The sequence below is a fragment of the Podarcis melisellensis genome (genome assembly GCF_964234715.1).
Source record: "Podarcis melisellensis genome assembly, chromosome: 1".
Taxonomy (NCBI): domain Eukaryota; kingdom Metazoa; phylum Chordata; class Lepidosauria; order Squamata; family Lacertidae; genus Podarcis; species Podarcis melisellensis.
In genome coordinates, this window is record NC_138528.1 from 72,113,950 (window position 1) to 72,141,075 (window position 27,126).

Sequence of the window (27,126 nt, forward strand, 5' to 3'; positions counted from 1 at the left end):
CATTGTAGGTTAAATTTACTGGGTCACCAGAAAATGCTGCTAACAGCATTTGAACAAAACAGAAGTCAAGATGGCTGATTAAGGCCTCTCTTCTTGTTTTGACTCTTCTAGTCAGCAGTGGCTGCTGGGCTCCACAGATTTCTTTTTCGTTTTAGGCAGTTTGACTTGTAGAGTGAATTGAAGGGAGGGGGCCAGGATTGCATTCATTGCTCTCAGTCTATTCTCATTCAGCTTAATCTGTGAACAGACCATAGATGCCTTCCATACAAAGCTTTGCACATGATATGTGGTCCTCCAAGATGTTGCTGGACATTCTTAGTGCACTTCTGATTTATGTAAGTTGACAGTATAAACTTTGAATGGCATCTGACATGTTCGATGCATGTGCCAGAATGGGCTAACATAAATTCTGCTCTGTTTTTCTGTTTTGCTCATTCCCAAATTACAAGCCAGGATTTCTTGGTTAGTTGCTGATCGTTATTCATTTGGCCTCTTAAAAAGAGCAGAGGAAGCATCTCTTTTTTTATTTAGGGTTTAGATGAACAAGTGGAAACCAGAGAGAGGGTATAAAATAATAATAATAATTCCCAGTCTCTCTTTAAGCAAAAATTAATGGGAAAACAACCCTGAGCTAAGCATCACACACACACACACACACACACACACACAGAGAGAGAGAGAGAGAGAGAGAGAGAGAGAGAGAGAGAGAGAGAGAGAGAGAGGTGTTAGCGTGTTCTGCCATGCATCAGAATGACACCTCTTCCTTGGAAAGGATCACCATTTTTTTGCATCAGAAAAACCTGTAGTGTTTTTGCCAGTCAGAAAAGGGGATTTCCACACTTAAGGTTGCATGGCAATGTGTGAGTGACGTAGTCCTGTGCAAGCAGGGAGACGGATTTGTGTCCTTGAATTATTCCTTGCCCAGTTCTCCTCTCCTTGCTCTTTTTGAGCTTTCTAGTATCGTGTGCAGGCACAACAGTGCAACTATGAATGGCAGTTAAAATCCACTAATAAGGATTTATCTTAGTGGCTGCAGGCAAGCAAGTAGATTCCCATTCATGTCAAAGGAAGGATGCAAGGGCTACTCACAGTAAATTCTGTGAAATGCAACATGAATGAAAATCACGCAACAAGGACAGCTTAGCAGAGTGTGCAAAGCCGTCTCTCGAGACACACAATGTTTTTTGAAGGTTATACTGTAGGTATGGCGAGTACGTTAATTTTAATGAGGGAAGATTCCTTGAATATCTGGTGAGTTTCTGACTCCTCTGAAGAGGTTCTTACTGGGAGATGGCTAGTCTGTGCCCTCTCTCTTTTCTGTTTACTAAATATTCACAAAAACGGAAATGTTAATAAATAACTAAGTCCTGATCTTGGTTGCTGTTTTACTTGCTTTCACTTTTGTTGTTTTGAAATCCATTTTTAAAAAGACAAAGATAGCGCACCAACGATGACTGGTTCTAGGTCTTTAAACTTGACTATTGTAATATGCAAACAAAAAACTAGCTGGAAAGATTTCTTTCTCCCCTGCTTTAGAGATAGCTGAAGTCTGGTGGTAACAGAAGTAATTATTAACTTTGAATGGAACCCTGTCACATGGGCAGAGAGAAAAAGCTCCTGGCATAAACGGAGGGCAATAAAATGTCCCATAAACCTTATCACTAAGAAGTAATTGCTTTCTCCTGCTAATACATTCAGTATGGGGAATAGTGACTATGAGATAGATATCAAACCTAGTGGAAGAAACCTAGATTAACCTTGGCTACATCTCAGTCCACATATAGCTTAAATAGGTGGGGTTTCTCTTTTTTTCTAGGCTCCTGGGACTTCTGTCTCTGGTGCAGAAAGGGCTTCTGATGAAAGAAATGACAATCTGAAGCAGCTGCACTCTGTACCCAAACTTCCCCCTTCACTTCGGTTTTCTGCTGCTCCTGCAGCTTTTCACATCTGCCATTTGTGGGTGCTCCCACCCATCGACCATGAATTCCCATCAATGAGGAAATTGCATTTTTAGCATCTTACAGTGTCACGACCTCTGTTTTGGCATCACACTTTTCCTAACTCAAACTAGGAGCTGAGCCCTAGTGTAAAAACAAGGCTGAGGGCAGTGGAGTCTCATCTGTGCCTGCAAAATATATTCGCATCTACTGCTTTGGATTAAATATTCTGAGTTACTATAAATAGTCAGGTTTTCTTCTCCAAAATGTTCACAATGGCTTTCTTCACTTTAAGCCGCCCAGAGAGAGAGAGAGAGCACACTGTACAGTTTATTATTTTGTATTGAGAAGGACCTCTGTTTGGGACAGCTAAGCAGAGATTGTGATGGGGCAAATAGAGTAGCTAAGCCAAGCTGCACTTCAAACCTAAATTATATTCTGGGATATTCATTTATGTTAACAGTTCCCAGTATCTATATCCATAAGGTTGTCTGCAATATTAAATTAGTTACTCATTTTTAAATGCTCTTAGAAATCTTGCTTTCTCTTACCTCACTGTTATGTTCCTATTCAGTTTTTTTTGTTTTTTTAATTAAAAAAATACTTTACACAAAGCAGCCCCAGAGAGTTGGAAACCCCCTTGGAATGGTTCGGATACAGTACCAGAGACTGCAGTGGGAGTGTGTATCATGAGAAATCAGATGGGACCCTTTGTGCAAGGGTAAATCTAGATCCAGTCCCATGAAACGGGGCTATTAGTGTAGTATTGTTCAACAATAGCAACATGCACATGTTGCATGCTTTAAAAAAAAGAATGCTGCCTCACAAATATGAATTGTTTGTTGTTAATGAAATGTTTGCACTGTTTAATATAAATAAAAACCTCTAATCCGTTTACATAAAAGCAGTTAAAAATATAGCAACATTCAATAACGGTTCCTAAAAACTGGATAAGTAAAAACAAAACTATAGCTCACAAATAAAACAGACCTGTGTACGGAAACAAGTGAAAATTATGAGGAACTTTTGGGAAATCAGAACACATTTTAAATATGATTACTTATAGGAATGTGTGGCAACTTTTTCAGTTTGAGGGATGCACACAGAGGATGCTCATTCATAATTTACAAGTGTCTATTGGAAAAGTAAGTGGTGACGTAAAGTAAAAGATTAATTATTAGTTAATTGATGGACTTTGTTAAATAAGTCTTCCACATGAGATTTTATGGATTACTTAGCACTGGATGCTGAGAAGCTTTACAAGCTTCGGGTGAGACATCTCAGCAGCCACGTGGCCTTGACGTGTGAGCACCTCTGAGCTCCAATCTCTGCCAGTCACTCATGGGAATAATCGAGCCCTTCCAGAAGTGCTAACATGGAGATTATGAGGAAATGCTGGAGGGTATGGAAACATTAGAAATCAGCTACAAGGGCACTTGAATTCCTGCCTCCCCCCCAAAAAAAAACCAACTAGTGGGGAAATGGCACATTGCAGGCCACAAGAAAAGAGAAGTTTGGTTAAAAAGGAAACGCAGCCGCCACATTGTCGGGGGTCTTAAGAGGCCTGCTAAAAATCTCTTGGAGCGCAGCAGCTGGGCCACAGGTTGACCATACCTGACCTGTACTTGGGCACATGCTGGCGTTGCTCAGCCTGTTTCACAACAGAAATCTGCGAGTGTCCAACTATCACGATGGCAGGCTTCTAGATAGTACTAAACTTCTCCAGGTTTTCAACCAGTTTGTTTGCTCTGTTGGGGTGGTTGCTGACATGAATCTCCTATTTATAACGAAGCAACAGACAGTGTTTGCCATCCTCAGGATTGGAACTAGCGCTAGGCTGTGATTCTGGATCCCCTCGAGTTTTTCCATTGAAAATCTCTCCAGAGTGTTGCCTTGTGAATGGGACCTCCTGCTTTGCCTTGTTTCAGCTTTTTGCCAGGGCTTTGATGCCATTCATCCTCATGGACTACTCCTCACATTGGAGGGGGGTTGGATATGGCTGGAATAGCCATCCAGCCGCGATGGTTTTGCAGTGAAGTGGGTGGGCAGGCGAAAGGTCTGCTATGTTGAATGTATTCTGGCACTGACAGCTCAGTATTTGCTCTCTAAGCTCCAGTGATAAGATTAGCGATGAATATTCAGGAGTTACCTTTTAATATTTAAATGCTTACATAATTTCATTTGAGATCTCTTCATGCACCAAATTAACTTGGGGGGGGTCAGTTTGTATATGCATTGCCCTCCCCCCTAAACATGGGACAGAATTCATTGAGCTTGAACACACACTGCACTACCAACAAAAAGCACTTTTTTTAAAAAACACTCGTCTGCTTTAACGGATATTTGGCTGCCAAACAAAATAAGCTGAAGAGGCTTGGATTCCTCAGCATCCTGCAACATGCTTTCCATTCCAAATGGTTTGTGAAATTATGAGCTGGTTCTTTAGAGTTCGTGGAAAGGTCAGAACATGGAATTCTGCCGGAAGAGAGATCTCCACCCCACCCCACCCTCGGTTTACATTTGGGATTTTCTTTTTATTTCCCCATGTTGCTTATGCTTTCCAAACGCTCTTACAATGCCAAACTTTTCTTAAACAGAGAGTCAAAGTGTAGCATCTCCATCATATTTATGACATGGGAATCATTGGGGATGCTTTTTAACCATTGCATTTTGGCTGCTTGTGGGGGAACTGATCAAGTTGATTGCTAAGTGGCCCTTTTCAGGTGTTTAGGGACTGCACAGGCAAGTGGAATCAGGATCCCCTCTCTCTGTGTGTTTGCTGACTTTTCTGAATGCCAGTCACAATGAAAGCGGGCAATTTCAACAGACCCCTGTTAACACCCCCCCCGAACTATAAAATCCCTTGGTGTGTTGGCCCTTTGGCATGGGCAGCCAAGAACACAGGTTTCTGGAGGTGCACGTTTGAGTGGAATGGGATCAGAGCTAGTGGGAAGACGCTGCACAGGTATTGTGTGGGACCTAGTTCTGTTTGATGCAAAACTGTCAAAGACCCTTCAACTTGCAATCTTGGCCTTGATTCTAAGAGATATTCAGTGGGGGGTTACTATAAGACTAATGCTACTAGGAATGTAGCTGTGTGATACAAGAATTGTGTGACTTTAAGAACTTGAGCTTGCTTTTCCTTCCTCTGTCCCATTTCTTTTTCCTTGCGTGTCGTGTCTTTTTTAGATTGTGACCCTGAGGGCAGAGTTGTCTTACTGTATGCTGCTCTGAGAACCTTTTTGGCTAAAGAGTGGGGTATAAATGTCTGAAATAAAAGAAGGTAGAAAAAGGGGAAATATTTTCTGAGCTTCTCCCAGCAGCTGACCCAGATAATCACATCTTCTCAGTCCCCAAAGAAGTTGAGGAAACTTTGCCAGAGGTTTTCAGACTTATGTGGATTTTCTCTTTCATACATTCTTAAGTTTGGTGCAAGTGGTTTTGAACACAAATGCCACAGAATGTTTGTCAAAACAAATGTTTGTCAAAACACTTCTACTGTACTTGAGAATACCTGCTTGCCTTCGTCCTTGATCTGAATCTTAGAGAGTCGTCGGTGGTTTATTGGAGTAAATGGTAGCTTAAGTTATTTGTTGTCAAATTCTAAGTACGGTAAGTCCTGACTTGGAAAGCACTTCTTAGCTGACAGAACCACGCTTTTGTGCCATCTCTGATATAAATCTGCCCTTAAGTAAACTTTCTGCAGAAAGACAATGAACTCGCTTACTAACAAAGTGTGGAAGGAAAGGAAGGTAGTAATATATGAGTTAGAATCTCAAATCTGGGAGCACCAGGCCAGTAAGAAGACTGTGTGAGGTTGGGCCTTCTTAAAAACTGTTAAATGAGAAATGCCATGTGCTGGGTTTGAAAACTCCCAATATAGAATACTTGACTGAAACATTGTTCCTCATTGCACTTTATATCATTCATTTTCCAGCTTGGTAGTAGAGCATCTACTTTCCATCCAGAAGATACTAGGTTCAGTCTCCAGCATCTACTCCTCTGAGTGAAAAGGGCCAACTGCTTAATAGGACAGTTAAGATATTTGTTGACAGCTCTTTAATATGGGCAATCCAGTGAGTTAAATATAATGGTGAAAGGATTTCTCACTCACATACACCACGTGGATGCATGCATGTGAAATACTCTTTATGTGTGTGGTTTTTATATGCATTAGTACAGGGGTGAGGAATTATTCTCAACTAATTAATTCCATGTAAACATGTGTGAGCTTTTTTTACGTGCTGGGAAAGCAATTTCAGTACTCACTGAATTTGCCCAGACAGAGATCCATATGCTCTCTGAAGCACATGCATCTAGCTTTAGAAAAATCTGTAGAGTGAAGATGCAGAATTGTGGATTATTTGCACTTTTTAATGACCCACGACTTCTGAATGCACAAATAGGTTCTGAGGAACACTGCTTCCTTCTTTAAAAAAAGTTGACTTGAGGAAGTTGTAGTGATAAATTGAAATTATGTACAATATTGTTGATCACACAGGCACTTCATTTCCCTGACTTTAAAAGCTTGAATATGTGAGTTTGAGCTGTGGAGTTACTTAGTCTATGGTCTGTGACACAAGTTTCCCAAAGCTGATCGTATCTCCAGAAGTACCCCCTTCACTTTAGGCCACACCAATGGCCTGTATTGAATCACTGAGACCTTTGCCCATTTATTTATTTGCCTTACATTCATATCCTGACTTTCTTCTGTCATGGAAGTGAAGGCAGTGTCTATGCAGGTTGTCTGTATATATGTATTTCCCCTTTGAGGACCTTTGAATGCTATGAGAGGGAAATTGAAGCACATGTTCATCATGAAGGACCATAGCTCAGTGGAGGGACATCTGTTTTGCATGTAAAGAGCCCCAAGTTCAATCTCTGGCATTTCCAGGTAGGGCTGGAAAAGATCCCTGATGGAAACCCTGGAGATCCACTGCCAATCAGTGTAGGCAGTACTGAGCTTGATGGACCAATGGCAGTGTCCTATGTTCCTATGCTCACATTCTTCTCCGTCTTGTAGGTGAAAACTTTCCTAAAGGCAAGCCAGTAATTTTTTTAGTGTCTGCATGAGAGAGATTGTGTGCATATGTGTGTCCTTTTGCACATGCATCTCACAGATCCTGAAATAACTTCTGTTTTGTCCTAATGCTTTCTACTTTGTTGCAGTTAACTGAAAGCATAGAGCACCACTCAAGAGATTAATTTTTCTGTTGCAGTTGAATGCCAAAGCCTTGACTCCCTTTCTGGTTGGCTGGCATTGTGTTTCCTTGTTGTTGTTAAATATTCCGCATTCACAAGTGCTGTGAGAAGTTAAACACAGCAATATTTCAATTCAATTGAACCATTCTAAGAATCGAAAGATACTCCTGCCATTCTGACTTGTTTGGGAGTGGCACCCCAGTCTTGACTGAAGGGAAATAATGAGTAGTGCTGTTTACCATTGTGCCAGGAGTGCTTTTGACTGACTAATCAGCAGAACAGAATAGCCTGCCTAGAGGAACTTGGCAGTTACTTTCCATCTTGCCATTCCGCAGGGTGATCAAAACACTTCCGTGGCTGTTTTGCCAGGTAAATCTAGAGGCACGCCTAGTGATCTAGGAGATGCAGTGTGGGGAGGGTAGAAGGGAGGAGCTTTTACAGTGGTACCTCAGGTTAAGAACTTAATTCGTTTTGGAGGTCTGTTCTTAACCTGAAACTGTTATTAACCTGAGGTACCACTTTAGCTAATGGGGCCTCCTGCTGCCGCTGTGCCGCTACTGCGCCATTTCTGTTCTCATCCTCAAGCAAAGTTCTTAACCCGAGGTACTATTTCTGGGTTAGCGGAGTCTGTAACCTGAAGTGTCTGTAACCCGAGGTACCACTGTATAGCCGTAGCTCACCTTCCTTCTTTCATGTAACCCAAAGCAGTGGCCACCCATCCAGGTAGATCTGCTTAGCTTTAGAAAGGTGATGGGTGAGGCACCTGCAGTCTGTTGCGGGGAAACTGCTGCTTATGTACATATTAAAACTAAAACAAGTCTTCTCCAAGATCAAACATGGCTTGTGCCTCTTTCTCACACATCTCCACGCCATCCCTGCTTTTGTGTGTGCCTCTAGGCACGTTAAGATGTTGGCCGACTGGGTCTCACCAGCACTACGCTTTGCAGCATTCCCAGCCACTTTGTAAACAAGGTGGTTGGTTGTTTTGGTTTTTTAAAAATAAGTGTTATAAAAGAGGGGAGAAGCAGGAGGTCCAGGGCCCAGGACAGACCCAACTCCTCTTTGGTATCCATCCATAGCACCCCTGCTCTTCACAAATCTAGTACTTTCCCATGTTTTTAAAAAGCAAACGCCTCCCTGCACATAGGGCACTAACATGGGAGGGAGAAATCTGGACTAGAGGACCCGCCTCCCTGACTTGCTAGTTCCAGGTTTGTTTTATTCTAACATCCCCACCTCCCAGGCAGTCTGAAGTGGCTCAGCAATCTTTCAGAAGCTTTGCCTTGTGTGTCTGCTGATTCGTGTAGCTCTACTTTTAGGTTCTTAGCTATAAAGCTTGCATTTCTTCCTGCTATCCAGCTATCCCACTTTCCTCTTGAAAACTGTTGTACAGACGTACCTTGGAAGTCGAACGGAATCCATTCTGGAAGTCCGACTTCCAAAATGTTCGACTTTCAAGGCGCGGCTTCCGATTGGCTGCAGGAGTGTCCTGCAGCCAATCAGAAGCTGCGCCAGACGTTCAACTTCTGAAAATAATTTGAAAACCGGAACAATCACTTCTGGTTTTCGATTGTTTGGGAGCCAAAACATTCAAGTTTACAAGTGTTCGGCTTCTGAGGTTCCACTGTACTATGAATGATCAGCTAAAATTGTATTGCAGGAACATAAGACACTGCCTTCTACTGAGTCAGGCTATTGATTCACCTAGCTTGGCATTGTCTACACTGACTGGTAGCGACTCTTCAGGGTTTCAGAATTTGGTCTTTCCCAGCTGTTCCTGGATATGCTAGAGGCTGAGCCTAAGACCTTTTGCACAGGAAGCATTGAGTTATGGTCTTCTCACTGTGCTCCAACCTCTGTTAAGCAAAACACACACACCCACACCCACACACACACCCCAACAGGAGTTAAGAAAGGAAACAAGAGTCAAGTTTCTCGAACACTTATTCCAAAGATCCAGCGCATACCACGACTCATATTCAGCCTGTAATAAAACCTTTTTCCCACAATAGTGTCTGCCAGCTGCATCAATTTTCGCCCCCTGAAATAAATTTAAAACATGTGGTCCCACTTATGTTTGTCCCTTTTTCCGCTTAGTAATGTTTCCAGTTCAGGATTGGTGGTCCTCCCTGAAGTGAACCCTCCCACCCCACATTGAAGAGGACAAGGTTGAATATGGAAGCAATAAATCCCCTACTGCTGTGCTGAGTGTTGGCCACATTGAGTACCACTTGTAGACTTAGGTTCATTGAATGTGTTGGATCAAGGCCTGGCTGGTTGAAAGCAGTGAGAATTTGGCCACAGACCTAGCAAAGTTTCACCCTTGACATGTAACCTCGTGTCATGTGAAGCCAAATAATCCACTGTAACACAAGAGAGTAGCTGCTTTCCTGTAATAGCTGGGCTTCTGCTACTGGAAGGGTTGAAGCAGTGGTTATGAGGCTTAGCTGTGCCCCTCCAGGTGTATCTGGACCACAACTCCAATCACCTCTGACTCCAGCAACATCTGAGGGGGCCATAGGTTCTACATCCCTTGCCTTAGAACAACGGGGGGGGGGGAATAACATTTCATAAAGGCTTTATTAGTATAATGGAGGTGATGGGGACCAGCAACCAGATATTGTGGATGAACCAGATTTGGGTAGTTTGCCTGAGATGTGCACAGTTCGCTTGAGGGCGTTCCATTTGTTGGCCAGGTGGTGTTAGTGGGACAGAGTTGGGTAGCGCCATGTGACACCCGACCGCTTTGCCTGGTTGTAGGGAGAGGGACAGAAGAAACAAGGAGCTCCGGTCGATTTTTATTTTAAGACTTAGGTGAGCATTACGAAAGACTAAAAGTCTATCCTTTAGGAATCTGGATCCAGACCATTGCCTGCTTCCCATGGCTATCTTAGAGATCACTTTAGCCTCATAAGGCTTATCTCATAATAAAACTTAACTCTCCCAGGCATTTGATGGTTTATGATGATTTTGCTGGTGCTGTTATTTTGCTGCTGTTTTACCTTTGTCTTCTATGGATTTTTGTATGATTTTTATGGTTGTAATGGATTGTTCTCCCCCACCCATCCACCCCGTTTTACGCTTCTATTAATCCATCCAATTTATTTGCTGCTTGCTGCATGTAGTGATTGTGATTACGATGCTTCTGTGTGGCAGTAACCAGAATGAAGTGACAGGCTCTTGTAGGAAAACAAACCTAAATAGAAATCGCATTTCTGTTAGTCCTACCGCAAAGTAAAATTTCTACATTCCTCTACAACTTGTTTTGAGGTTTCTTTTTCAATTGCCTTAGTCCTGTAACCCAAATTGCTGATGTAATGGATTGTCTTTGTTTGCCAGATGTGACACACTTACAAGTATAGATGTGCTTTAAAACAGTTGGGTGTGTGGGAGGGGAAATCCCAGCCATAAACTAATGTAGTTAACTGTTTGGGACAGCCAGGCAATGATTTATGGTAGAAGCCGACTTAGACAGCATTGCATGATGTCGTTTGTTTTGCTGATGTTGTTAGTCTTTCCTTTTTACTTTCTGTAAAATCAAGCAGGTTGCAGAGTTTGAAGTACTAATGGAGAGGGGGGGGAGTAGGAGGTTACTATTTTTCTTACATTTCTCCATGTAAATTGATAGCATTTCAGCCTTATGCTGTAGAAGCAGGCGAGACATTTTCACTTTAAAGTAGGCCTCTAATTGTAAAGTGTGTTTATATGTATTGCTGACTTTTGTTTTCAGGAATGTAGCATAAAATGAGATTAAACAACTCCCTAATACATTCCAGGAATTCTATGTGCAGTGATAGCAGTGTGGCAATGAAGAGATTTACATCACTTTCTTTTTTTTTTAATTAGATGGCTTCACTACTCGCAAGTAATTAGGAGTGCCTCCTCCATAGTTCTACATCGAGTACAGTGGTGCCCCGCAAGATGAACGCCTCGCAAGATGGAAAACCCGCTAGATGAAAGGGTTTTCCGTTTTGGAGGTGCTTCGCAAAACGAATTTCCCTATGGGGTTGCTTCGCAAGACGAAAAAATCTTGCGTCCCCCCGCGGTTTTTTTCCGCCCTTTTCTTAAGCCACTAAGCTGCTTATCATCTGTTCCGCTGATAAGCCGCTTAACAGCTGATCGCTGGAAGCCGGTTGACAGCTGTAGCGCTAATCCGCTAAGCTGTCAATGGGCTTGCTTCACAAGACGAAAAAACCGCTAGACGAAGAGAATCACGGAACGAATTCTTTTCGTCTAGCGAGGCACCACTGTATTACAGCACCTTCATAGGTGGCATTTTTTAAAAAAATGCATTTCCTTCAGTCACATTCAGTACATAGGTGTACAGGCTATGTTCCAGATGCCAGCTACTCATATCAATGAGGAAATTTAGCTCAATTGATGCTTTTGTTGTGCCTGAGGTCTATGTGTAGAAAGCGGAAAGGCCACTCATATGAAAATTTCAGGCTGTTGTGATGTGCATGGAACATATCTTAGAATTGCTTCATCCAGGCAAGAATTATTATAGCTACAGATTAAAATTTTTTGCATCAAATGTTGTTGGTGCTTCTTGCACTGTGGCTCCAGTGGGGGCAACTGCAAATGTAGTGGTGATTACCGTATTTTTCGCTCTATAAGACCACAAGATGCACCTAGTTTTTGGAGGAGGAAAACAAGAAAAAAAATATTCTGAATCTCAGAAGCCAGAACAGCAAGAGGGATCACTGCCCAGTGAAAGCAGCCATCCCTCTTGCTGTTCTGGCTTCTGGGATAGCTGCACAGCCTGCATTCGCTCCATAAGGCACACACACATTTCCCCTTACTTTTTAGGAGGGAAAAAGTGAGTCTTATAGAGCAAAAAATACGGTAACCTTTCTTTCCCAGGGGCTGTATTCACTCTTGGCCAACCCTCCATGGGCCTTCTTTCAGTGATGGGTGAGGCCCTACACTCTTGTACGTACACACACACACACACACACACACACACACACAGGACCTCCTCATCTGATTGGTATAGATCAGTTGAACTTGCTGCTCCCTCTCTGCTCATCTAATTGATCTAATGGCCTGAGTTTGGTTTCTGACAAAAATTAAGTTACTGCCTACCATGGGCATAGCCAGGGTTTTTGGGGGGGGGGGGCAGGACTTTTGTCAGAACCGGTGTGATTGGTCAGTTAAGTATTTCTATTGATTTACTTGATGAGGGGGAACTGCCCCTCCCTGCCCCCCCCCGGCTACATCCATGCTGCCTGCTATGGCAAAATATTTCACAATCCATTACATAGTCCTTTGTGTTATTGTTGTATTGTTCCAAACCATTTATTTCACTGCAAAGGAAATGCATTGCAAATCCTGGAGGGATTACTATTGATAATTGTGTATCATTATACTTCATCTGTGGATCGCTGTTTCAGCCATGGGACAAATAAGTAAATATCAGCAATTTCTGCTCTACTTTCCATTGAAATTCTCCAACATCCCTTCCTGATTTGCGTGCCTATCAGGGTTCTCTGCTGTGCCCACTGTGTAGCTTTTTTTGTTTTTGCCACCATGAAAATCAGTTGGGTGTTGGGGGGAGGGAGGAGAAAAACGTATTTCGGAGCCTGCATCAGGCCCCTGAATTAAGGTAAAGGTAAAGGGACCCCTGACCATTAGGTCCAATCGTGACTGACTCTGGGGTTGCAGCGCTCATCTTGCTTTATTGGCCAAGGGAGCCGGCGTACAGCTTCCGGGTCATGTGGCCAGCATGACTAAGCCACTTCTGGCGAACCAGAGCAGCACATGGAAACGCCGTTTACCTTCCCTCCGGAGTGGTACCTATTTATCTACTTGCACTTTGACATGCTTTCGAACTGCTAGGTTGGCAGGAGCTGGGACCGAGCAACGGGAGCTCACCCCGTCGCGGGGATTCGAACTGCCAACCTTCTGATCAGCAAGCCCTAGGCTCTGTGGTTTAACCCACAATGCCACTCGCATCCCAGCCCCTGAATTAAGAGTTAGCTAATGGAAATAAAAGGAAGGGATTGTCTCCTGGAACAGATTGGGGGGGGTGTTTGCTGGGGAGTGCAGCGGAGAATCAGCAAAATATTGCCTCCTTTCCTCTTCTGAAAGTGGATTTCTCTACTGAATCAAAGTTCCTTGCGCTCCTAGAAGGGTAACAATTGGATCAGCTACCTCCTTCTGAGTTGTCTAAATGGACAATAAAAGGCTTGTAGGTGGGGAAACCTCCTTCTTTGCTGTAAACTAACTACATGACAACCTTTCGCCATTCTTGTTTTATCTTATGCCTGTGTTTGGTGATGGGCTTCGCTTGCAATAGATAGAGAATGTGGACAGAATGACACATTCTGGAAACAACTAAAATAGCAACAAATGTATATGGTGGCATTCAACTAAATAATTGTGCTGGTGCAAGGATTACCAGTAACTCAATGGGACTTTCCCCCATCTCCTCCCACTACACGTGTCCCATGCCTTCTCCAAATCTGCTCCGGAGTGTTGGAGGAACCCTAGATTAGATCTACAGGGCGTGGGGAAATATCATTCCTATTTGCCTTTGTCCTATGCTGAATACAACCCCTTAATATGCACAATTGCCACTGATCATAACTGTTGATAAGTATTTCTTAGAACAATACTCTGCCGAAGGAAGAGATTGCAGGCATTGGAATGGGAGGATACTTTTAAGTGCACTCTTTTGTTTCTGTTACGTTCCAACACCTTACTTAAAAGTGACGAAGAATCTTGTGGCAGCCTAAAGTCTGCCATTCGTTTTGCTGGAAGCTTTCTTCAACTACAATCCCATTTCATCATAACTCTGAAGTGCTTCCCTCAGGGAAAAGGGAACGAACGGGTCTGATTCAAAGCCTGTAATCACTTGCTTTGGCAGCATATTATTAAAGGTGCACCTGTAGCAAGAAATACCTGTACTGGTTGACAGTTATGAATTGCACCCATTCATTCAGTTTGCTCCAACGGAAGCCCCCTTTAAGGCGTTAAGATGCAAGACTGTGAGAAATGCAGTCTTTAAAAGTTTCCATCCATTTCTGATACAGTAATCCATTTACAGCAGGAATAGGGAACCTGTAACCTTTCAGATGTTGAGCTGTAACTCTCATCATTCCTGACAATTGGCTGTGCTGGCTGGGGCTGATGAAGTGTGTGTGTGTGTGTGTGTGTGTGTGTGTGTGTGTGTGTTGATTGTAATAGATTTTATTAAAGTTTGAAAAAACATACAATGGTTAGTATCAAATATCCAATCTACTTTTATCAAAGGTTTAAAAAACCCTAATCTAAATAAAAGCACAAACCAAAAGAAAGAGAATTAAAAAAAAAGAGGGGGGAAGGAAAGAAGAAAAGGAGGGGGATGAACAAAGGGGGAATAACGTCTGGTGCTTTGACTGTCATCTATATATCGAAAAATGTTTGAAACATCCACTTTGAGATAACACCCAACAATCCCACTTTCTAAAAAGATTTATTTTCTTCAATCCTCAAACCCAGATATCATGTCCATTTTCTTTTTCACACAAAAAGTCTATAAGGAGTTTCCAGTCTTTAGTAAATAAGGGTTGGTGGAAGTTTTGTCCAGCAACAGTTTCCCAGCCCCAATTTATAGTCAGGTTCAAGGTATGGATGCTTGATGAAAAGTAAGTGCCGCTCTGAGGAATGACATTTATTCCCAAGTAAGGAGACATAGGATTACAACCTTTATTTGCTGTTTGTAGCAAAATATAGAAAAAAGCCTATGCCTATACAATTAGTTTCAATTTCCAAAAACAGCCCAGTGAAACTGGCTTGTTAGATTTCACTTCTTTTTTCTGTGTACATACAAAAAGTATTCTGGAAGGTGGCATTGGATGCCACAAAACAAGCAGTGGTCAAGGAAGCAGAATTGAAGTGTTTCCTTCTTATTTCATGCGTCTCATCATGAGGGAGACAGGTGAGTCTCTATTCATTATGTAGGATGTGCTTGGTGTTAAGAACAACCCACAGTGAAACTAAGGAACTGTAAATTTCATGTTGGCTTTTATTTCCCACTACCACAATTCAAGTGCAGTGCTATTTTAATATCACCGTGCATCCTTAGCATAAGATTTTCATTCTGTAGAACTTGTTTGTGACCTGTCTAAATTGGCTCATCATGTTGAGCCCAAATATCATTTAATAATCAGGCAATTATCTGAAACTTAGCAAAGTAAGTGGAAAGGTCGTCCTCAGTTTGTTTCTGATCAAGATAAAGTTAGGATAAAGTGTTATGAAATTATCTTTGCAGAGTAATTCTAGGTTTTCTGTTTCATCGCATGTTTGTATTTAAAGTAGAAATCTGTATAGAGAGGGTTAGGTTTGAACAAGTGTTACCTTAAAAGAACAAGCCAAATCTATATATACATAATTGAGGAAGCCAATTTGTTGGAAATCTCATATGAGATACACACGCAGTGGAAGTCTCTCCCGGTAGTAGTCACCACATGGAATCAGCTTAAGGCCCAAATAGTTTACTGTTGCAGAAGATAGCTAAAACAGTTATTGTATGTACAGCTTGTAGGCTTTTGCAGATACAGATATACAGTGGTACCTCTGGATGCGAACGGGATCCATTCCGGAGCCGCGTTCATATCCTGAAGCGAACGCAACCCGCACCTGTGCGTGCGCGGGTCGCGATTTGCCGCTTCCGCACATGCATGTGACGTCATTTTGAGCGTCTGCGCATGTGCGAGCAGCGAAACCCAGAAATAATGCGCTCCGTTACTTCCCGGTCACTGCGGAGCGCAAGCCGAAAATGCTCAGCCTGAAGCATATTCAACCCAAGGTATGACTGTATACAGAAAATAGAAGTACAAAGTATCTCTGTTGCTCCAAATAATCTCCAGCAATTCAAGATGTAACCCTGAACAAGTAACACCAACAGACTGACGACTTACATACTAACTGACAGACTACTGAGCTAATGCATGCCAGCCCAGTAGTCTGTCAGTTAGTATATGAACAGGTATCATAGATATAGTCGTGGCACTGGGCAGTTACTGTAGAAACTGGCTTGGCTGACCTTGCACCTGTGATTAGCTCATCCATAGGGTGACTCACACCAATGAAGGAAATTGACCGCTTCTTATGTCCGCTTACTCCAGCACAATTATCTGAAGCTTTGTGATGGAAGCCAATCTCATAAAATGAGTCCTTTTATGCAAAGCTCTCTACAGGAAGCAGATTGAATGCACTGCAGGGTTTTGTTTAAACTGCCTCAGTAAACTCAGTACATTTCTCTTCTAAAAGTCAAACTGGCTAGTAACCAACACACCTGTTCTTCTAGTGCAAAGGATGTCTGCTAGTGGAACAGAACCGCCACCCCTTCTCTGCCCGCCTGCGGCCCACTGTGAGCCCTCAGAATCAGCTCTGGAGGGTTGGGGAAGAGGAAGGTGAAGTCATGTTGCGCAGGCAGAAGTCTGTGGCACTCAGACCCCTGAGCAGTGCTTGTAACAACTTTCTTTACCCTTCTATCATAGTGCATTTTCTTCTCACTTGTCCCTCTAAACCTCTCATTTTTCATTTGACTACAAGGTCTCATATCCACAACAATCTACAATGTGGAAAAAGAGAGAGAGAGCGTGCATACATACATACATACGTACATACATACATACATATATCTGACATAAAAGTTATTTATTGATTTCTTATTTTTGGCATTTATTTACTGCCCAGCCAATCCCACTCCCTGGGCTGCTCCTATTTTAAATATATATAAATTAGGCTGCCAGTTATCCACAGAGGGTCTGTACTGATCAGCACCTGCAGAAGGGAAAAGCCCCTCTAGGGCCTGCCTTTGCCATTGAACATGTGTTTCTTTAAGTATGCCAGTGTTTTCTAAAAGCTTGCCAGATTTTCTGTGAACACAGCCATCTTATCAGCACCATGAAGGCCCTGCTTCCTTTCTGGGCCAAGACATTAATTTATCATGTTTTTCTTCACATTTATAAAGATAGGTTCATAAATATTTATAAAGGAGGCTGTTTTCCTCTTTCTTTAAGACCTTGATAACTCCTGGGACTTGGCTGGTGACAGAAGGAAGTCATGTTGAATTCAGTACTTTGGGGACCTTAGCAAGTTTCCAGCAAGCATATATTAAATATTGCCAGTAACGTACTCTTTTAGGAAATCTAGTAGCAAACCAGTACAATGCAGCAGGTTTTATTTGTACTTATGGGCCACCTGTTCATCATGGAACCCAAGGCTTGCATACATGTGGCTCTCAGATAGCCACCCAACCAGGTATGACCAAATTCATACCTGCTTAACTTCAGCAAGGTGGCCACATTCTGTGCCTTCAGATCACACTCTGGAGCAGTGGGTGTCTCCACTTAGCCACAAAGTCCACTGGGTGACCTTGGGCCAGTCACTGTCTCTCAACCTACCCAACATCAAAGGGTTGTTAGGAAGATAAATGGGACATGAGGAAAGCCATGGTACGCTGTCTGGAGCCTGGAGGAAAGTGGGGATATAAATGAAATAAGTACATAAGAATCAAGGGGGGTATCCAGTGCTCTTACACTTGTGCAATAGAACTCCCCCCTTTTACTCTCCCTGTCCCCACACCCTTGTGCACCCTACACTCTCCCATAATTTCCTCTGAAAGGTTGGGAGAAATTCCCAGAACAGATTTAGGGGGTGCATGCAAGGGGCGGGGAAGTTCTGTTGCACAAGCATAGATCCTTAGGCTAAAAGAATGAGTGACTTAGCGCTACTTTGGATACAAGCCTAAATAATTGGCATATGACTCTTCAGCTTTTGAGTTCTAGAACACAATAGAAAAATTCCTAACCATTGTAGAAATAAGTTGCTGGAAATCTAAGATAATTGTGCAAGGATGGGATTTCGCTCACATATAATTACTGCTTTTATTTCAGGTCTTTCTGGCTTTGCTTCATCATTCTGTTTTGTCCTAGGGCACCGTGAACCCTTTTCAGGGTGGAGTAGTATTTCAGATAAACACTTTGTCCCATGTTTTCCGTGATAGCATTTTAAAAAAATAAATCACATGTCTCTCTTTGTTTATAATACTTACTTCAAATCAAAAGTTGTTCTGATGCACAATTAATTAAAGCAAAACTTCGTGCTGTAAAACATAGTATACTTCCATACTTTATAAAACAAGTGAAAAGCAAAATTAACAGTTCTCATTAAAGTACATTTACAAAGTAGGGAGTGATACCAGCTAATTAAGAAGTTTTAAATAGTGATTTGGGGGTTGTTCCACAGGCTTCCCAGGAAAGGCAAATTCCAATTATCCACAGCAACTGAATCAGGTGAGCCTGGCGGAGGTGGTTTAAGGGAAATAGTGGGCAGACAACAACCAGCTTAGCTCCTCAACCGGTCACTAGTACTTGCCTAAGATGCTGGATCAGTACAGGTGGCTAACATCTTAGACACGTCCACGCACGGGTCATTTGGGACCTGGAAGAGGATGGAATGGGGGCGGGCTGAGGCACGCTTCAGTGAAACATGGCGGCCAGGAACAGAACCCCCTCCCCACAAAATGGTCACTGCCTGTATAGTTTGCAGGAACAAAGAAAAGGGCCTTCTCAGTTGTGATACCCAGGATGTAGAAATCCCTCCCCTAGAATACCCACCTAGCCACCTTTTCGTTGGTCTTTCACCATTAGCTGAAAGAGTTTTTGATCTGGCAGGACTTTGGCCTGTCCTTCGTTTGATTCTTTCTCTCTGTCTGGATGATGTAGGGTTTTGTCCTGCCGGTTTTTATTGCTGCTGTGACGTCTTAAATTGTTTTATTTTGGATTTCTGTTAATCATCTGCTGCCCTGAGCACTTTGGAGTGACAGGTTGAAGTGGAAATTTCATAATAAACCTAACTAGTCATATCAGACCCAAGGTTATCTGCTCCAGGAAGTTCGTATAGGTGTAGGGGAATAAGACAGATCCCTGTGGCACTCACCATAAATCTCAGCGGCAGAAGTAAAATGGCCCCAAGTAAAACTGCCCACTGGGATTGCCTGGAAAAGAAGGGGGACAGTTAGTACAGTGCTTGGCCTCGTTGTCCCTGCCAAACCCTGATAGCGACCCAACAGAATAATGGGTCATTTGGCTGACAAAATCTAATGTAAATGTTTCATATTTTAGGTTATTGTGAGCATATAACTTTTGTGGTTTTGTTGTGGCCTCTAGTGGTTTGCCCTCAGTATTACAAGAAGTTAACATGGTAGTTTAGATAACAGCATTTTACTTGAAGCGTATTGATTTCATATGCGTGGTTTGTGAAAGGCAAACAATACACTACAAAAAATATTTGAATGTATGTATATTATTATATCTTCTATAAAAAAAAGTTGCTTGAATGATTACATTAATACTATGGGGGGGACTATAGCTCCTGGGGATATTCAGTAGACAATAATCGCTAATCAACTCAATCAAGCCAGCAGAATTTTTCCTTAAGTGTAGAAAAACAGATTTTGTAAAACTTTTTTTAAATTAAAAAATCTCATTTAAAATATAAAAGATCATTTGACTTTTGTGTATGAAAAGTCAGGTTTTTAAAAAAGAAATTTTAAAAAATATATAATGTTAGTAGACTATTTTTTTTGTTAAGAGGTAGGCAATGGGAATAATGGAAGGGTCCAGTGATCTGGGGCTTCACAGTGGCCTAGATGAGCTTCTGTAGGTGTGAGCAGCAAATAATGACATGATGTCTACATGTATCCAGTATAAAAAGCTACTGTAAGTGATGCCCACAAATGGAGTCACTACATAGCATAACAAACCCTCAGGGGTCTTGTTAAACATATTGATCTTTTCAGCTTTTCATGTTTTATAAATATTTCTAGCTGCCATATTTAGGGGAAGTGATAGAATGTGTGTCAACTGCTATCCTTTCTCCCCATTCTTCTGCATGTACATCTCTCTGCTTTTTCTTTTTTGCTTATGCATCTCTATGGGTGAAAGCCAAAGCTGACATTCTTCTTGCAGAATTGTAGCACCCTGCTTGTGGTTAACGCTTAGCTGGAATGAAATATTCAACGCAGCAATAGAGAAATTAAAATAATAATTTATTTGTCAGACAAATAAATGAGAGGCACAGTGGTATATGTTACCAAGCTCTGGCCTGGGCTCCTGCCATTATGGCCAGCGCTTATATTCCCTCAGCCCAGCCTCCTTGCTCCTCCTTTGGCTGCCTCTGTCCAATCAGCCTGGTTGAAATTCCCATTGGCTGTTTGCTAGAACCAATCACAAAAGATACACCCATTTCATATTACCTTTTATGGGAGACAAAAGCTATATATTCTTCTATCTATAAATGACAAATAAGTAGTCATTTATCTTACATTTATCTCAACAAGGAACCTTAATTACCAGCTCACCTCTTGCCCTCCTTGCCCTATTGCCCTCCAAAACAGATGGTTAATAGTTTTAAATTTTTATCTTAAACAGATGTCAAGGATCTTGAGTTCACATTCTCATGCATCATCAATGAAAGATCTCCTTTTGGAGGTCTTTAAACAAAAAGCCTGACAACCATATATCAGGAGTGCTCGATGGCGTCTCCTGTCTGGCAGGGGGCTGGACTCAATGGCCCCTGTGGTCTCTTATAACCATGATTCTATGAAATAAGAATCTAGCATAAGGTTTTAACATTTCTTAGTTTCTAAATCCTTTGCATAATTACATTTAAGCTAATATATTTCATACATAACATAAATAACCTTTTAAAAGGAAAAGAAATCTTAAAAGGATCTCAGTTTAAGAAAGAAACAACTTTAGAAAAAGATTTCCCAAAATACTCCCTCCCTTTCTGCCAGCCAGATGCTTTTCCATTGCTCTTGACCTTTTTAACCTTAGGAAGAAGATATGGCTCATTTTACTATTTACCAACGCTTAATTTGTAGGGTCGGTGTAACCTTGCTCTTAGCCTGTAATTCCCTTTTTACGACTTTGAGAATTGTTTTCTGCTATAAATCAAGGGGCCCCTTGTCCAGGAGAATAAACATCTTGCCAAGGTTCTTAGGCAGCTGGTCTTCTGCCTGGCATGAAACATTTGAAAATCTTTAAGCTCATTTTAAAATACAGATCCTGATCAAAATATAGCCTGGATAAAAATGCAGGCTATGATTAGATGCCTCAGAATGGCTTTTCATCCAGTGGATGTTTGTTCACAAATTCCCCCCATCCCCAAAAACCTGTTCCAGAGGATTAGATGGTGATGGAAGGAACCACCAGGGAAAGGGTGAATTGGAGAAAATCACTTCCCTCGCATTAGCAAACACCATTGCTGCATCAAAAGCACAAATGTATGCCACAGGGGTAATAACGTTTTCAGGATCTTCTAATACCTTTTCTTTCCTTTTAACAGGTAGCAGTTGCTGCTGAATGTAAGTACCACACTTATTATCTCTTCAGATTTCAATTCTGTCCCTGATAGAGGGGTCACTGGTGTTGATTTATGGTTACCTAACGCAGCTCTGTAAATGATGTTTGAAACCTTTCACCTCTGTACCTCTGTTCCTAGGCCAGAAAGCACCCCTGGAGTTGTTAACTTGTTACTTGAATTTTATAGCTTTTCACATTATCCGGTTTATGAATATTAAATGGTATGTTGATAGGCTTGCTTCCCTTTAGATTGATTATTCCACTTCTGTAGATCTGCTTGGTTTGTACCAATGCAACAGCTTCTACACTTCGTAGTTTCTCCCTTGCAGAAAACCTAACTCTCTTTTGTTGCTATGAACAGAAAGTCACTGAGAATGCTGCATATTGTGCTCATCCAAGGCCCTACCCCCTTTTTTGTGCCATTGCCATACAAGTATCCTGGCATTAGATCAGTTCTGCATACGATCTGGTCTCTTGTTGACTCTTGATCTGCAGAAGCACCTCTTCCCACCCCACACTGCTCACCAGTTTCATACTGTCCAGAGCTCATATAACAGACAGAGAGTGTTTCCCCATACTTCGTAACAAATATTTCATTTAGCAGTGGAAAAAAACTCTAGCTAAGCAAAGGCATTTAGCTGTTGGCTCTTTTTTCCTTCTGCATAGGTATTAATGAATGTGGATCTGTAAATGTAACCGTATCAGAAACAGAAATACATATCCAGCCACATGACAACCATACAATAAGTAATGTAACTTTTGCAAATGGAACACGTGCTGGAGTGCAACTATCGAATACGACGGTATCTGGACTTCAACCTGGCACGCAGTATGAAGTGACTTTTGAGATTTCTACCAATAAGTCATGCTGCAAAATCATTACAACAAGTAAGTAATGGGCTGGAAGAGATGTTTACGGATCTGAAATGGCATTGGAGGCAGTTCTTACATTTTAAATAGAGAGAAGATTGCTTGGATTTCTCACACGTGTGTGATTCTGCTACTAGTAGCTGATTCCAGTAAGACCAGGCGCTGCTACTGACTAATGGAACTGAACTGTTCATTCTAATGCAAAGCACAACTGAAGTCTATAGCCTCTACCAGCAGCCAGCCATCTGATCAATAGTGCAAATGACAGCCAGGGTTCTTCTTCCCATGCTTAGCCTTGGAAAGCAAATGGCTCCTCCTACAATTATTAGCACTTCAGGCTCCATTGTGTGCACTTTGCCTCACTCAGGAAGTTTTCCTGCTGAGCTGTACAGGTTTTCCTTTCGAGTCATGTTTGTTCCTGCAAGCAAATAAGTCCAAATGTAAGCCTCCTTCATTTGGTCCACATTTAGAATTTTTTTTGGGGGGGGGTCTGTGTAGTGCTTTGAAACAGTAATATTCTTTACATAAAAATAGTTGGTTTAAATTCAAAGAGAGCACTCATTTTGTTTCCCTGTTTCATGTGGCTATTCTTTTTTTAAAAAATAATAATGTCGCAGGAAGGCTTTTTGAGGTAATGGAACTATACAAAGTCCAGAGCTGCCAAGTAAGAGCCTTAAATAATTAACTGATGAATATAGTAATTGAGTTCTACAGAAAAGAGATTTGGTTTTAAAGACACTCAGGAGCAATGTTAAGAATTAAAAATGTATGAATAGCTTTGCTGTCCTTCAAATCCGACATATGGGATCAGGATTTCCTTTGCCACAGAATGTTTGTCAGTACTGTATGAATCCGAACCTTTTCCTCCTGACACAATTGTCTTAGATGTGTGTTGAGACTACACAGCTTTGCCTGGTCAGCTGCTGTGTACATGAAGCATTTCTAAAATCACTGCTTGGAAACTGTAGGTTCACCCTTGGGTTGAGTAGCCAACATTTGTCTTTCTGGACCTTGCTGCCACATTTCACAATGTAGTGTTGGTACCCAAATGTATAATGACCACCAGCCCCTTCTCAGCATACACAGCTAGACTGCTTCATGTTATGTGCAGTTTTTCTTCTGGACAGACAAGTTGGTTGCCATGTCTTCAATGCAACCATTAAAGCACATGCCAGTGTCTTTGAAAGCAGTTGTGTCCAAGCCTTTGTAGACAAGAACTTCCAAACATTATAGACTTTCCCTTATGAGGACTCATACCTCAATACACTTGCTCACCTTTAAGGAACACCTCTGGTGTCCTTGCTACAATTGTCTAGAATGAAGGCCGTCGTGGAATTAGTCTCAAATGCCTGTTTTTGAAGAGTGACTCTCCCATTAAGAGGACCTGTATGAATCCATCTTGAGGTACCTCCAAGATGTGGCATTCACCTGATCGTTGGTCATTTTGTAGCTTGTGCCTTTCCTCGCATGGGTCGATTTTGAACTGTGTAGGCAGAAATGGCTCACCTGATGCTGCTGTGACACCAGCTGATTGGCAGTTGGACAACTCCACCCAACTGTCAAGCTTGCTGTACTCCATCAGGCCAGCTACTTTAGTCTTCAGGCTGTGCACTTGTTCCCACAAAGACTGCACTAGACACACAACCACAGCATCTGTCCAGCAGCCGTTGGATATGCTAAGTCAAATTTTGTGCAGCTCAGCTCTTCCTTCACACTCTTGTTAGACTTTTTCTGTACTTCCTGTTTCTTTTTAGCTTTAAAGAGTTTTTTATTAAGCCAGGGATTGGGAACCTGTTGCCTTCCAGATGTTGTTGTACCCCAACTCCACCATCTCTAGCCATTGGCAGTGCTGGCTAGAGCTTGTTGGAATTTGAATCCAACAGCATCTGGAGGGTCCCAAATTTCCTATACCTGGCTTAGCCACTATATAGTCTATGCCAAGTATTAAGAACTGCTTCTGATTACCTGTCTGATTACTTAGCTGGGAAAGAGCTTGGATTTGGGGTTTTTAATTTTCAGAATTTGTTGCCTTTCTTGCAATAAAACAGTAGTTTGACATAATCCCACAGGTTATGGTAAGCTACCTGAGCATTGTTCATCTGACTCTTGTACCTTTGTGCAATAGAATGCAGTTTTCATACACATCGATAGAAGGGAATATTTAACCTTAAACAAAAATGTCCTGTGGCTTCCAGGTATGTTTGCAGGACATATCAACTGATATACCTCCCAGGAGTGAAATCTCAAGTGGCACCAGTGCATGAGCTTGTGGTGTTGCATCTCCATCAGTTTTGTTGCCTTCTGTTCATAGGTAAATTGTTAATGAATAGGAAGCGCCTGCTTGTAAATTCCCAATTATTCAACCGGTGTTGTAACATATATCCTCAAGCAGATGGTAACAAGACTGAAGGAGAGCCAAGTGCTGCAAACATTTATTCAAGTGTGCCTTCAAATGATTGATGCAATTGCACATAGAAAACAAATGTTAAAATTTAAATTGCACTCACTCTGTTTCTTCACCAGAACATATTAAAATTAAAAGTAGAAGTTTAGTGCAATTCAGGTACCTTTCCATTTTTATGTTATTTATCAAAACATCTATAACTGGAGCAAAATGAGCACAGTTTTTGCAAACCAAATTGTAATGCCTCGTATCTCTTAACAGATTTTGGGTAGCACATTCTCATATGGAGATATTTTCTTTCAGTGGTGCAGATAAAGCCCTTTTTCTTTTTCTTGAACAGAACCCAGCCCAGTTTTTGACATCAGCCTTGAAAACCGCAGTAATTCAACAGTAAGTTTAAAGTGGAGCAATCGCGATCCAAATGCATCTAACTACACTTATCGGATACTAATAGAAGGAACTGATCCTCCCAGGAAAGAAACTTCTAACACCACCAATGCAGTAATTAGGGGCCTGGAACCTGCAACATTGTATACATTCACAATATTCCCACAAGCCGATAATGGTAAAATTGAAGGAGAACCAAATCATACAACTGTTTATACCAGTAAGTAAACATTTGAAATGTCATGCACATTCACATTTTATTTATGCATTTGCCGTCTTATGTGGGTGGGTGGGGAAAAATAAATGGAGAGCAGGTTTGCTACCCACCAATGGTGAAAATAGTTTTTTAAGTCCTCCACCTCTCTTACCTGGCTCTAGGAAGGTTGCAGGAGGGCTCTGGGAGCACCTCAGGACCCTTGTGCGACCTTCGCAGAGCCCACTAAGCACCCCTCACAGGGGTGGGGGCAGTTCTTGGGGTTCCTGGCTTTGCCTGCTTTTGGTTTTTTTGCGCTTGGACCCCCAGAAACAAACTGTCACATAAGTGGCTAGTCCACTGCACCTTGCTTCCTTGTGCAGCTTATGTGCATTAAGGCTATTCCTTTCCAAATATGAAAGATGCTTTAGGAAGTAGGTGGGAAATTGACTGCAGTTATTAAAAATGTTTTCTGAATTTATACCAGGGTATGCACTGAAAGGACGCAGGTGGCGCTGTGGTCTAAACCACTGAGCCTAGGGCTTGCCGATCTGAAGGTCGGCGGTTCGAATCCCCGCGACGGGGTGAGCTCCCGTTCCTCGGCCCCTGCTCCTGCCAACCTAGCAGTTCGAAAGCACGTCTATTTGCACTTTGACGTGCTTTCGAACTGCTAGGTTGGCAGGAGCAGGGGCCGAGCAACGGGAGCTCACTCCGGCAGGAAGGTAAACGGCGTTTCCGTGCGCTGCTCTGGTTCGCCAGAAGCGGCTTAGTCATGCTGGCCACATCATCCGGAAAAACTGTCTGCAGACAAACATCAGCTCCCTTGGCCAGTAAAGCGAGATGAGCGCCGTAACCCCAGAGTTGTTTGCAACTGGACTTAACTGTCAAGGGTCCTTTACCTTTATTTTTATGCACTGAAAAAGTTTGATTTTTTTTTTTAATTGATTCTACAGCAAGTTTGTTCTTGGCAAGTAAAGGTGGAAACAGATATGACAAGTAACTGATGCCTCCTAAGTGAATATTTAATCTTGGCGAAATATTAGCTGTAGGAATTTATGCAATACTAAATCTGAGAACACTTCCTTAAACAGGGCCCAATCCAGTTTTTGGCATCCAGGTTGAAAACCGCAGTGACACAGGAGTAACTTTAAAGTGGAACAACCCAAATGATTCCAACTATACTTATAGGATACTAATAGAAGGAACTGATCCTCCCAGGAATAAATCTTCTGACACCAACAGTGCAGTAATTGAGGGATTGGAACCTGGAACATTGTATACATTCAGAATATACTCACAAGTTGATAATGGTACAGTTGAAGGAGAACCAGATACTACAACTGTTTATACAAGTAAGAAAGATCTATGATGATTTCTAACTGCCATGGGTTCCATAAAGCTACATTCCCTGCATCTTCAATATGGAGTCAAACAGAACTATAGCCAGAAGGCCTGTAATGTGCTGGGGAACTAGTATTCTGCACACTTAGTTGCAGCTGTTTAATACGATATGCTTGTCATTTTAATGGAATGGATGCCAAATTGCAATTGTGGGGCGTTCTTTTATTCTTATTCTGAAATTTATGCTCAGTTGTAGAATTGACAGGGGTTGAGAATGGGGGAATAATTCTGATTCCAATTTATTGGGTGGGGAGAGAGAGCCCTTTTGCCAAGTTCATAAGCAAGATGTAGTGGTGACACAGAATGGAAGTGTCTGCAAGGGGTTTTGGGGGGGAGGTGGGAAGGAGTGAAATAAAATTTGATATTGTGAGA

General features: G+C 42.0%; 1 protein-coding gene across 1 annotated transcript in view; it reads left to right on the plus strand.

Annotated features, from left to right (window-relative positions):
• The window catches only part of LOC309366176 (receptor-type tyrosine-protein phosphatase eta-like), an 81,591-nt gene that overhangs the window by 27,540 nt on the left and 26,925 nt on the right, over positions 1 to 27,126 (plus strand). The window contains exons 2-5 of the mRNA XM_081904688.1: positions 21,483 to 21,501; positions 22,166 to 22,387; positions 25,114 to 25,380; positions 26,445 to 26,705. Of these exons, the coding sequence (XP_081760814.1) occupies positions 21,483 to 21,501; positions 22,166 to 22,387; positions 25,114 to 25,380; positions 26,445 to 26,705 (769 nt within the window). The remainder of the gene's footprint in view (positions 1 to 21,482; positions 21,502 to 22,165; positions 22,388 to 25,113; positions 25,381 to 26,444; positions 26,706 to 27,126) is intronic.